The 12372-nt window shown below is 29.6% G+C and overlaps 1 protein-coding gene across 1 annotated transcript; it reads left to right on the top strand.

Moving 5' to 3' along the window:
* The first annotated feature begins 5246 nt into the window (after nt 1–5246).
* On the top strand, nt 5247–10790 carry LOC113367545 (glycine-rich cell wall structural protein-like). The gene is made up of 10 exons (XM_026609145.1): nt 5247–5324; nt 8572–8698; nt 8876–8998; nt 9124–9240; nt 9356–9671; nt 9795–9862; nt 9923–10102; nt 10158–10232; nt 10342–10506; nt 10600–10790. Exons 1-10 carry the CDS (start codon nt 5247–5249, stop codon nt 10788–10790), a joined length of 1440 nt encoding a protein of 479 aa, XP_026464930.1.
* Nucleotides 10791–12372: the final 1582 nt, after the last annotated feature.

Consider the following 12372-nt stretch of genomic DNA (forward strand, 5'->3'; position numbering starts at 1 on the left):
TGTATTATAAGGTTTATGGCCTGACTTTACAGCAAATACGTAGCATTCTGTCAGTTTTTAGTACTATTTTATATAAAGAACGCGGCGTAACATAGCGTTTTCATAACAATATTGAGACTTTGACCTTACATATCTCATCACAATTATTTTGGAAACATTTACGTGCCGATTCTGCCGCACAACAGAACATTGTTATGGCAAGGCCATGTTACGCTCCAGCTTTCATACATTATGCTACTGAATATTGTCAAAACGTCATGTAGTTATTTGCAGTGCATTCAGGTTTTTACGCATAAACTGCAACGTCACTCGTGTGTTATGAAGCTGGGTCAGAAAGATCCTCTTATCTAAGATCCTTTTATTGACATTTGTGCGGTTTCTAGGTTAAGTTTTCTATCTGACAACCTGGTAAAAACGTCTAACTGCACAGCAATCACATGGCTTTTGTTAATATTCAGAACGAATTTGTAAGGAAAGTTCTTCAAAACATAGACTTGCCGTAACATTGGTCTGTTATGCGGCAGAATCGGTCCAATAGTATGGTAATATTTATGCGTTATAAGAAAAATATTATAAGATTTATTTATACTTCCCCAAAAGAGAAGTACAAAAACCACAATTATGTAACAGAATTAGTGGTTTGTTTAACACACAAACCCAATATCATTTAAAATTAATCATAATTTTTGATGGTTTTCATTCTAATAATTAATTTTCAATATTCTGTAATTACTTCTTCATAATTGTGTTTCTCAAATATAATTATGTTCCATCTGTAATAAATTATCTGACGTTCCTCAATTGTGCAATAAAACCGCACATGGCTCTGCGATATATTATTTTTGAAAACTGGAATTATTTCCAGGATCTTAAATCACTTTTTAATTAGAATTTCATCATTTGTGGTAATATAACCAATATATCTAGTTATAATATTTAAAAGCGTGGTTAGTTTTGTAGATTTATACTTGATACTAAACAAGTAATTACAAACGTAAATGATATTTAATGGCTAATAATAATTTAAATAGAAATGTATGTTAAATTGCAACGTTTAGTATAAATAAATTTGGTACAAAAACTGAATTTTATCCAACTGATTAGTAAACACTACTTCTTTGATTTGGCATTAATTTAAGTGATCATATTTATAAAGATTTTGAAAAAATTAATAAAACATCAAATATTTTATTTAACAACATAGAGCCTTGAGAAATCTTATTTTTCATTATTGAAATAAAAAAAATGTGTATCAATAAAAATCAATCACAATGAAATGAAAATTGTGTGTGAAATATTTTTTATTGATTCTGAATATTTTTTATATGAAAAGAATGAAATATTTTTTATTGATTCTGAATGTAAAGTCTTTGTATCTTTATATTAATTTAACAGTTTATGTTTCAAAAATGAAACAAAACTCCAAATAACATGTAGGCTGATCAACTTCTTAATTAATCAAACATTTTAATTATTAGGTAGTAACTATAAGTGCTCAGTTTAATATGGGATTAATAGATAATAAAATGAACAGAAAACACATAATTTAATTAATACACCACTATATGTACGATAAATATGCAAATTTAAATAGAAAGCTTAAATTTAGATACTATTCTTAGTATCACTTACAGATTAAATTTTTCATTTTTCTACCATCCAAATAAATTAGTCTCAGGATTAATATCAATTTAAAAAAAATGATATATAAAATTGCAGTTGTATAAATTCCTTCAACTTTCCCTAATTACATTATTTTTTCAAGATTTTGGAAAGTCATATTTAACTGTTTCATGGCGTAATGGTTGAGTGCAGTGCCTCATGTCAGTCTGGGTTAAGTCTCTCACTCTGAACAACCTGATATCATGCAATAGTTTTATGTTCAAATTAATAATAATGTCAAAAATACAATAATCGGGCAGTGTAATTTCTTGAATTTTTGACTATATTGTCAAACAAATTGAAGAAATATAGATACCAATAAAAACACTTTTTGATTTAGTGACCCTATTAATCTATATTTCTTAATCCACACTTGGGTTTACACTTGACAAAAAGTAAATTAGAAATTTCCTACTACAAGACAACTTGAAGAAGACTTGAGGACAGTTATTCTTTCAATCAGTCATTGTCTAAATAAATCCCAAACTGGTAAATTCATCATGACATCAACATGCTCTGTGTACGAGAAGAAATAATAAGGTTTGCAACCCAAAAAACTAAAGATTTATTCCAAAAACATTTGGCTTTCAACTTTCCAAAAACACTTGAAAGAACAATGTCACCACAACCTTGCTACGTAGAAAAAACATAATTTTCACTTTTAAGTAATTTGTATTTGAGGTGGAAGAGATACTGATAATTCATACTAATTGTCATTTATTTATTACATTTGGTAGATGTCCACTAAGAATAGTTGGTAATAATATGGCCTAATAAGAAACATACTCATCCCTTAATTTTTTCCCACATAAGCTATAATTCCAAATCTACGAATAGCAAAGATTTTCTATGCTATGACTATTTTAGCAAGTTTATTATATTTGCTGGATGTCCACTAAGGACAGTATTCCTTTCTGTGTACTAGACCGAAATCATTTTGATAGATAGTAATAAATTATATGGTAAATCTGCAATTCAAAATTTACAATCGCCAAATAAATACTATCCTCTGCATATATTTCATGCAAAAATCGCCCAACAAAAAAGAATCTGGCCAAAGAAGCGCTCGCCTTATACAAATAAGTTAACGACTAGTAAAGTTATTCATTGTATATTATTATCCGTGAGAAAATCTCAGCGTGAATAATCTCATTGTTTAAATGATGTAGTAATATTCGTAATATTGCTGCAGGATCATAATAATAATAAAATGAAAACACACAAGTACTGTGCGATGTGCTTTTGTTAGTATTTAAAAGCGATTGTGCAACGAAATGCATAATCAATGTTTGCAGAGTAAAAATTTCACAAGACGGATAGCTCCCATTAAAATGATTATCGCGGGTAATAAATCCTTTAGTGATGGCCAGTTGTAAATACTTGTAATATTTGCCATCCAATGTAATTATGAATTTGACAACTTAATAACTGAAAACATTTATAATTGTTGGTTGAATTTAATGATTTCGAAATAATGTTTGGTAAATTAGATAATAAAAGTAAGATGATGAAAATTAATATCCTGTAGCTAATTGTTTTTAATTATATTTTATTGCGCTTGGACACAATCACTTATGTTTTTCGTGATACTATAATAATAATAGAAGTTCTGTTCTAGTGGTCCATGAGCTGAGTTAAATCAAACTCAAATTAGGGAAAAATAGCGTGGGAGACTTCCCATTGCCAATTTCAAAATAAAAATTTTTGATCTATATTTAGAAGTAAATTGTAACATTACTGTGCCTCTAAGAAGAAATAGAAAAGGCAGTGGTTGCCTCCAAATAGGATTGACAGAATGTACGTCCATCCTAAGGTCAGTCGACCAGATTAAAATGAAAATTATCTGGAGACCTGAAATAATATCATTAACTTTATCACTTTCATTTTGCTATATTTTATTGATTTTTTTGGTTTTTATTATTTTTGTAATGATATCCTGAATAGCTCTAGTAGATACACCACTGAGTCTATCTGCTAATTTGTAATCAGCATGATTTGATCATATATTTGTCAGCAAGTTCTACTTGTAATATAAACAAATGGCAGAATAAAATGAATAAGTAAAAAAACTCGAGTAAAAATTGATATCACTACTACGATAGAACTATTCTATCATGTTTTCTGAGTTGTTGTGATATATTTCCCCACAACCTAGAATTATTAGACGGCAACTCAGTGGTTGTCCTCCCTCTTCCTGATGAGACTAAGAGAATTCTTTGTGATAAGATTAGATATTTCTAAAAGTGATGTGATAGATATATATTTTTGCCAAGCTCTTTTTACTTAAAATCATACTTACTTTTATTTTCGAATAGAAACTGATGTCACTGTTGTTTGATATCACAACCAAAATGATTGAATGATTGAATCTGATAAGTAAATAGCTTTTGATAACCACAATTAAGCCATTTATTGTATTTTAAACTTTTCTTCTGTATTTTTGCTGAATTGATATAAAATGCCTTTCGGATATTTGCCTATGCAAGTATTTGCAAATTTTTGGAAAAATCTAATTTCTAGTATATATTCATGTCCACAAATAAAGTGTATCAAGCATATAAAATATATTTAAATTATAGTAAAAAATAATAAGTTAGAGCTATGGAATTTAAAACAGAAGTCCTGGGTTTAATATCTGTCTTGAATAGCTTGATGTCAAGCAGTATTGACAGAAGTTTATAGTTGAAAAATATATAGTAATTGTTTCCAATTGCAAAGCTATTTCCTAGCCTTGCTTCATCAAAAAATATAATACCTACAATTCATCACACAGGGATGGGACAAACCTTTGGGTTGGGTTCTATTAAAACTAATGTAGTTATGTAAATTGACACAACTCATCGCTGTTCAATTTGTACAAAAATGATAGAATTATCCAATTTTCAAACACAAGTTTATGAAATCAGATAAAAATATCAACTTGTAATCTATTTCCATAACCTTCGCCTGTATCATAAAACATAATCAACTATGCTAATGGTGTTAAAGCAACCAAAGATGGGCAAAGATTAGCTCTTATGAAAAACCGCGATGTCATTATAGTGTTAGATGCAAAAGATATCAATTATACACTTATTTTTATACACTGTATTTGTATCTTAAGCAACACTTCTTCAATGCAATTTGATATTCATTTTACACTCATTTCTGTCAGTTTCGACATCGATTCTGACAGTTTAAACCACACCTGATCACTTTCAGGAAATCTGGGTGCGCCTGCATTTAGACCGTTGGTATGATGACACATTATACCCTTGGCAATAAAATTGTTCGGAAGATTTGTTATTTTGTTTCCCATTGTTTGAACTGGCAGAATTCCTTTCTGTGTACTTGACCAAAAATCAATTTGATAGATTTCTATAATAACCTTATAAAATGGTAATGGAATTTGCAACAATCAGATGAGCTAAACCAATATGCAAGTATTAGAAAAATACCAACTTCTACATTTAAGGTTACATTTTTACAATGTAGTCTAGTATTAAAATCTTTAACATTATAGTGACTTTAAAATAAAGAACCCATCATAATTTCTATCCATTACAAATAATTAATATTGTATATATAAATCCCTTAAAGGCGCCATGACATTACCATTTAGAGTAATAGCAAATGATCTTCACATCATCATATTGCATAATCATCCTTTCGGATTCGTGATGGTATATTTGCTTTGTCTTTTATGTAATTAATTATTAGAACTGTATTGTGTGAAATTAATTTGCCTCAGGTGGGATTCCATAAAGAACAAGTTGACAGGATAACTTCTTTAGAATATCAAAACGATTGTACTTTCAAGTTAGAATTGATAGTATTTGCAGTTGATCAAATCCAATTCAATATCCAATGTAACAATCATGGCAAATGTTATTAATTGTTTTAATTGTAAGGTAGTAGATTGATACACAAATGAGGACTCATAGCCATTAATGGGAAATATGGATTATAATTGGGATTGTAAATTGTATTATGTTTTATCAAGGTACTTGTGAATGGTGATTCTATGGATCATAAAGATACTCAATATAAAATGCAACTTATTATTAATAAATGAGCATTTTCTTACATTTTGTACCCAGCGGATATATATATATATATATATATATATATATATATATATATATACAGGGTGTCCCAGAAAGCTACGTCAAACCGAATTAAAGTGAACTCATGAAAAGTTAGAAAATAACCTTTCCCATCAGTTTGAGAATTATGTGCATTTAAGTAAAGTCTAGAGTTTCAGTCAAACTGCAACTCTTTTTTGTGTATTTTTATTAAGTTCTATGTGGTTAATTTTTATTATTTTTATTAATTCAAATTTTTAAACCATAACTTAAATACCATTTCTAAAACCATTTTCACAAATAATGGCACAATTAATACTATTTTTTTAACAAGTGTTGTGTAACAAATTTCATAATCAAAATTAATGACACTTGCCAAGGCACTTCAATATATTTTTTAACCAAGTGCATTAAAATATCGATAAATTTTAAATATTTTAAAATTTAGTTTAGCAAAAAGTCCTAATTCTAGAAAGCTTGGGACAATTGTGTCGATGTTTTTGACGGTGGTACTTGAAATGTTAAGAAACCTTGATATAACTATATCGAATCCTTATTATTTAATGCTTGCCTCTTAAACAGTGTGAAAAAAATTTCTATAATATACAAATGTCATAAAATCCAAGACAATAAAGTAAAATATGACTTACCTAAATTCCAATAGAACTACCAAACCTCACATTAGTTTTTCGTATTTACACAATATGTTCCACACATAAATATTAGTAAGTTTATTGAAAATTAATAACGCTTTAAAATAATTAATTAATAATTAAAATAATAAATTAATTAAGTTCATTTATTCAAAAACACGTGCTTTGACACTTCCATTTTCCCATTATTTTCACTAAAAATAAATACAAACCACATAACCTCACTCTCACCAAGTTTAATATTATTACATAGGATTTAATATAATTTTAATGATTTCTGTTGTTGGTAGAATATACAATTGATAGTTGGTAGAAGTGACTATTTAATATCCAGAGGTGCACAACATTTAATAGTCGTTGTACATATTTAGTATGTTATTTGAAGAAATTGGAAGTTACCACTATATTAAATTTTTTCACAGAAAACTAATGAACTAAAAACTCTAAGTACAAAAAATTTTATTTACAGATATATTTAAAATATTTTATTGGCATTAACTACAGTCTTATTTATTATGTCATGCATAAAACTATAATTTTCATTAAATAATATTGAGTAACATGTAAAATTTATAGTTATGTAATTATTCATAAGTAAAATATATTTACTTTAGGTTAAATTAACTCAAATTTACAGTGTCTTGTTTATTATTTAATGCATAAACTATAATTATTTTCTTAAATAATATTGAGTATAGACATTCCGTTGTAAAATTTATAATTTAAAATGTAAAATTTATAGTTATGTAATTATTTATAAGTAAAATATATTTACTTTAGGTTATTTTTTTTCACCAAAAAATGTTTGATACTTGACCACAGTTGAAAATTATGAATTAAGAATTAAGACTTTTTATTTTAAGAATTAAGGCTTGTGACCAATAATTTATTTTTGAATCATAAAGTTAAAACTTTTAAAATCTCTGGCTTAAATTTCTGGCTCTTCTTTATAAAAGATGCACTAAAGCGTGATGGCAATTTTCATCAAAAGTTGGCGCATTTAATTAGTATTGTAAAATAGTAAAATACTTATTAATTTTATTATTAAAAATTTTCGAAAAAAAATAAAAAACTTAAAAATAACACGATAACAGTTAACTCATTTCACTCACATTCAGTTCAAATGTATCTTTCACGCACATTGACTTTGCTCTTATAACAAATATTTGAACTGATTGTGAGTAAAATGCATTAGATAAAATCATGACATTTTTAGGTTTATTAAACTGTGAAATAGTTCACCGTTTTTTATTTAACTATCTTAATTATTTATCATATTTAATAAACTATCAATAGTTTACCTGATTGATTGCGCCAACTTTTGATGAAGCTGGACAACACACAATCGGTCCGTTTTGGCTTGACGTTGAATTCTGGGATACCCTATATATATATGTATATATATATATATATATATTTATATATATATATATACATATAAATAAACGTATTCAATATTTACCTACAACTTGGCATTATCAATATTTGATAATAAGCAATAAGCAATATTTCTGGAACTCATGTTTATTTCTGATGAACCGACAACAACCATCAATTTAAATTCAAATAAGCTCTTGCAAATGACTTTCTTTTCATATCACATACTGCATTCCAATCTTGGATGAGATGTGATGAGAGATGAGCAAAGCCAGTTATTGTGTTTGCCTTCGTGTTCTTCTCTTGTATTGCGTAAGACGCAAAATTGTATCAAGAACGAGAAAGATCGTGATAAAAAATAAACATATATGCAAAATTTTGTTTGTAATTCACATAAATCTTGAATTCGAAGTGTGTGAATGAATTAGCTACTATAATAAATTTGCTTAAAAATTTTGAAATAAATGGTAGAAATATAGTAGAGCGTATATCAAGGGAGAATGAGCTCGCATTTTCTGATTCAAAATTCAGACTTTTTGATGCTGATTTTTTGGATACTACTAGTTTATTTATTCTGTACTACTAGTATTACTTTTATCATTAATGTTTTACTGGAATAGTTTGTAACTAATATATCTTTTAACCCTTGCCACTCGGATGCCTCCGCTCCGGCGGCAAAATACATATGACATTCACAATGCACTACAACATATTTCAAAATATGCTCAAAGCTCGGTTCTTCTTCAGTTTACTTTAAAATCATTAGATATCGATTTATAAGAAAATAAATTATTCTACTTTATAAATCTTTTCAGATACTCGCACTGTTAATGCTGGTATCAGTGAGCACATGTGCTCGACTGGACAACACCTACCTACCTCCAGCTGGAGCAAGCCAAGCAGGCGGCGGAGCAGGCCTTGGAACTCCTTCATTCGGAGGAGGTGAGAATTATTTCATAATTAAAGAAAAAAATTATATAAATCATAAAAATGAATGCCTCAAAATGTTCAATTTAATTTGCAAATTTTGTAATAAAATATTGTATAATTTACGATTGTTTCTCATTTTTGTCCATCGTTCATATAATGAATTCATATAATTCATATAATGTTTTCCAGGTTTTGGATCTAAAACTGGTGGAGGATTTGGTGGTACTGGAGGAGGTTTTGGAGGTAGAGGAGGCTCTGGCGGATTTGGTGGTTCTGGAGGATTTGGAGGCTCTGGCGGATTTGGAGGTGCAGGTAAATGTATAACTATCTACACAAGTAGCAAGAATTCTAGATGAAACTAGAAACTAAATGATAATAAAAAGTAAGTTGATTGTAAAATTGTAACATGAATAATTTTATCTTTTAATTATATTTAGGTGGTTTTGGAGGCGGTAGAGGTGGTGCAAGTGGTGCTGGTTTTGGAGGAGGAAGAGGTGGCGCAGGAGGAGCTGGTGGTTATGGAGGTAGCGGTGGCGGCGCTGGAGGATTTGGTGGTATACTACTTCTATATCTATATTTTTCACAATTACGATTTGTAATAAATATCAGTGTTTATAATTTTTCGAATACTTGTACTATACCCATACAAAATTCAATTAACATTTTTAGGTTCCGGCGCAGGAGGTGGATTTGGTGGCACCGGTGGTTCAGGTGGATTCGGAGGCGCTGGTGGATATGGAGGATCAGGTGCAGGTGGTGGATTTGGTGGATCAGGCGCAGGTGGTGGATTTGGGGGATCAGGTGCAGGTGGCGGATTTGGAGGTACTGGTGGTGGTGGCGGATATGGCGGCGCCGGAGCTGGAGGTGGTTTTGGTGGATCTGGTGGTTTCGGCGGTGGTTATAGTGGTAACCGTGGTGGACCTCAAATTGAAATTCTGAGATACGATAACCAACCTAATCAGGGCGATGGAAGTTATTCTTACAGGTTTGTAACATAATAGATTAATTGATTAAGGAAATTGATAAATCAATTGAATATACAAATTTATTATTATTTCAAAAATAATAATATAATTTAATTAATATTGCAATAATATATACATTTCAGTTACGAAACGGCTAACGGCATTAGAGCTCAAGAACAAGGACAAAATCGCGGATCTCAAGAAGCTGTTGGTAAGTAATATTTAATTTATAAAATCAGTAATACCTTTTTATTCAACACATTTTTGTTAGGTTCATTCCAATATACTTCACCGGAGGGTCAACAAATATCTCTAAGTTACACTGCTGACGAAAATGGATTTGTGCCACAAGGTGATCATTTGCCTACACCACCACCAATCCCAGAAGCAATCCTAAGATCCTTGGAATACAACGCCGCTCATCCAGGAGAAGGTAAAAAAATTGTCACCAGCAACAACTTCTAGAATAAGTAGTTAATATTGAAATTTAATATTTTTTATTACAGGTGATGATGATGGCAGTTACAGAGGAGGCGGCGGTGCTGGTGGATACTCCGGAGGCGGCGGCGGTGGTTACTCTGGTAATTGTTCATTTTTGTTTAAACCTAAATAAACCTAAAACCTATATTTATAAGTTTACCATTTTATACATGTTATTTCCATTCCATATTAATTGTTTCATTTACTTAGGTACAAGTGGAAGTGGTGGTTACGGAGGCTCAGGAGGAGCAGGTGGTTTCGGTGGAGCCGGCGGCGCAGGAGGTTTTGGACGAGGAGGCGGAGGCGGTGGTTTTGGTGGTTCAGGAGGCTTTGGTGGAGCCGGTCGTGGCGGTGCAGGTGGTGCTGGAGGATATGGTGGTAGTGGATCAGGAGGATTTGGAGGAACTGGTGGTTCTGGAGGATTTGGTGGCGGTCGTGGTGGATCTGGCGGATTTGGAGGCACAGGAGGTTCTGGTGGATTTGGAGGCGCGGGAGGTTCTGGTGGATTTGGTGGAGGACGTGGTGGCGCAGGTGGTTTTGGAGGATCTGGTGGATTTGGCGGAGGCAGAGGTGGTACCGGTTTTCCTGGTACTTCGCGCGGTCCAAGCAATCAATACCTCGCACCCAGCGGCGGAGGAGCAGGAGGTTATAAATATTAAGAAAAAATAGAGTTAATCAATTCAGTTTAGAGGTATAAAATATTAGAGAAAAGCTTTCTTGATTCTCAAAATACCACACATGAATTGTAAAAAAACCATTAAACCTCCCAATATTATTACATAGAAATCTATATCAGTAGAATACAATTAAAAGTTACCAACAAATGCTAAAAATAATATTAAATTATAATTTAAGCATATGTAAAAATACAGTGACAAATTAAGAATTTTGTGCTTTATCACAAATTATAATAAGCAGTATTAATTTTTTTCCAATACTCAGATGGGTTAATATATAATATTGTAACCTGTATAAATAGCATTGAGTTAAAGTACAAACAAAATATTAACTTGTTACAAAATTTAAGCTACAATACGAATATTACCCGTGAATAATATAAAATATAGTAGCAGGTATTAATAGTACTAAGAATTTGTAACTCTACATTTAACAAACCTGTAAAATTTTGTAATAAAATTTAAAAAGTACTTGCACGCATTTTATATAATAATAATAACTATGATATATGAAATAACCTTTCATTAGTGTTGCAACATAAAATGCAAAATAGATTTTTGCAAGTCCAGAAAAATAAATTCCTAAATTTTGGTTTAACTTGACTTTTAAAAAATTCCTCTAAAAATGTGAATATCAATTGATTAATGAACATTTTTTTAATATTAATGATTTAATTTTTTTTTTCAAATATAATTTTATTTGATTTAAAATCAATATATCTCAGGCTTGAACCATTCAATATTCTCTCAGAAATTGCTAGATGGCAAATCTGGTTTCAAGCCAAATGGAAAGTTCTCTCATTATGGAATAGCAGAATTTATTATAGAATTATTATTTTATTGTAAATTTATGGTGAATATTTACTTTATTAAAACTATTGCTTTTTTAATTCTGCCAAAATTTGTCATTTTCCATTGTCCATACAAAATATCTACCTTGCTCTTATTTTAAATTCCTATTAAATACTCCAGAAAATTTCAACAAAATATTTTAATAATTTCCAATAATAATTTTGAAAATATTAGAATAAAATTATTTTTATTTTTCACATATTCAAAATATCCTTAATTTTATAATATTTTGGAGTTGTATTAAAATAAGTACAGCTGACTATATTTTTTTTTCAAAAAAAGTATTAAATCTATAACTATTTCCTATCAAATAAAACACAATTAATTCTCTTCACAAGATTTTTTTCACGTTTCATACATTCATTTAACATGAATCACAGAAGTGAATATTTTTAAAACAAATTAACAAATGTTATCATTAAATATTTACATTTTCATACGAATATCAAACAGATTATCATTTTGGCACACTTACAGACTTGTGTGTCTTTAATAGAAATAAATAAATAAATAATTTTTCATACCAATTTGATAAATTAATATAATATTTTTTCTTATTCAATTACTTCTATGACAGTAACGAGTTTATTAGTTTCTTGTACGTATAATATATTTAGACATATATTATAGTTATTAGTAATAAAATAGATTGGCGAGTATATTTACAATATGATTGTATATACAATTATGGTTTTGGAGATGAAATATTGAA

Source organism: Ctenocephalides felis, unplaced genomic scaffold, assembly GCF_003426905.1.
Source record: "Ctenocephalides felis isolate EL2017-DRISC unplaced genomic scaffold, ASM342690v1 CF-g0.4_SCAFFOLD_01170, whole genome shotgun sequence".
NCBI lineage: Eukaryota > Metazoa > Arthropoda > Insecta > Siphonaptera > Pulicidae > Ctenocephalides > Ctenocephalides felis.

Coding starts and splice junctions, on each gene's coding strand:
- LOC113367545 (XM_026609145.1), top strand. CDS start 5,247: ATGACATTACCATTTAGAGTAATAGCAAATGATCTTCACATCATCATA. Junction 9,241..9,355: donor CGGCGCTGGAGGATTTGGTG/GTATACTACTTC, acceptor TAACATTTTTAG/GTTCCGGCGCAGGAGGTGGA. Junction 9,672..9,794: donor GATGGAAGTTATTCTTACAG/GTTTGTAACATA, acceptor TATACATTTCAG/TTACGAAACGGCTAACGGCA.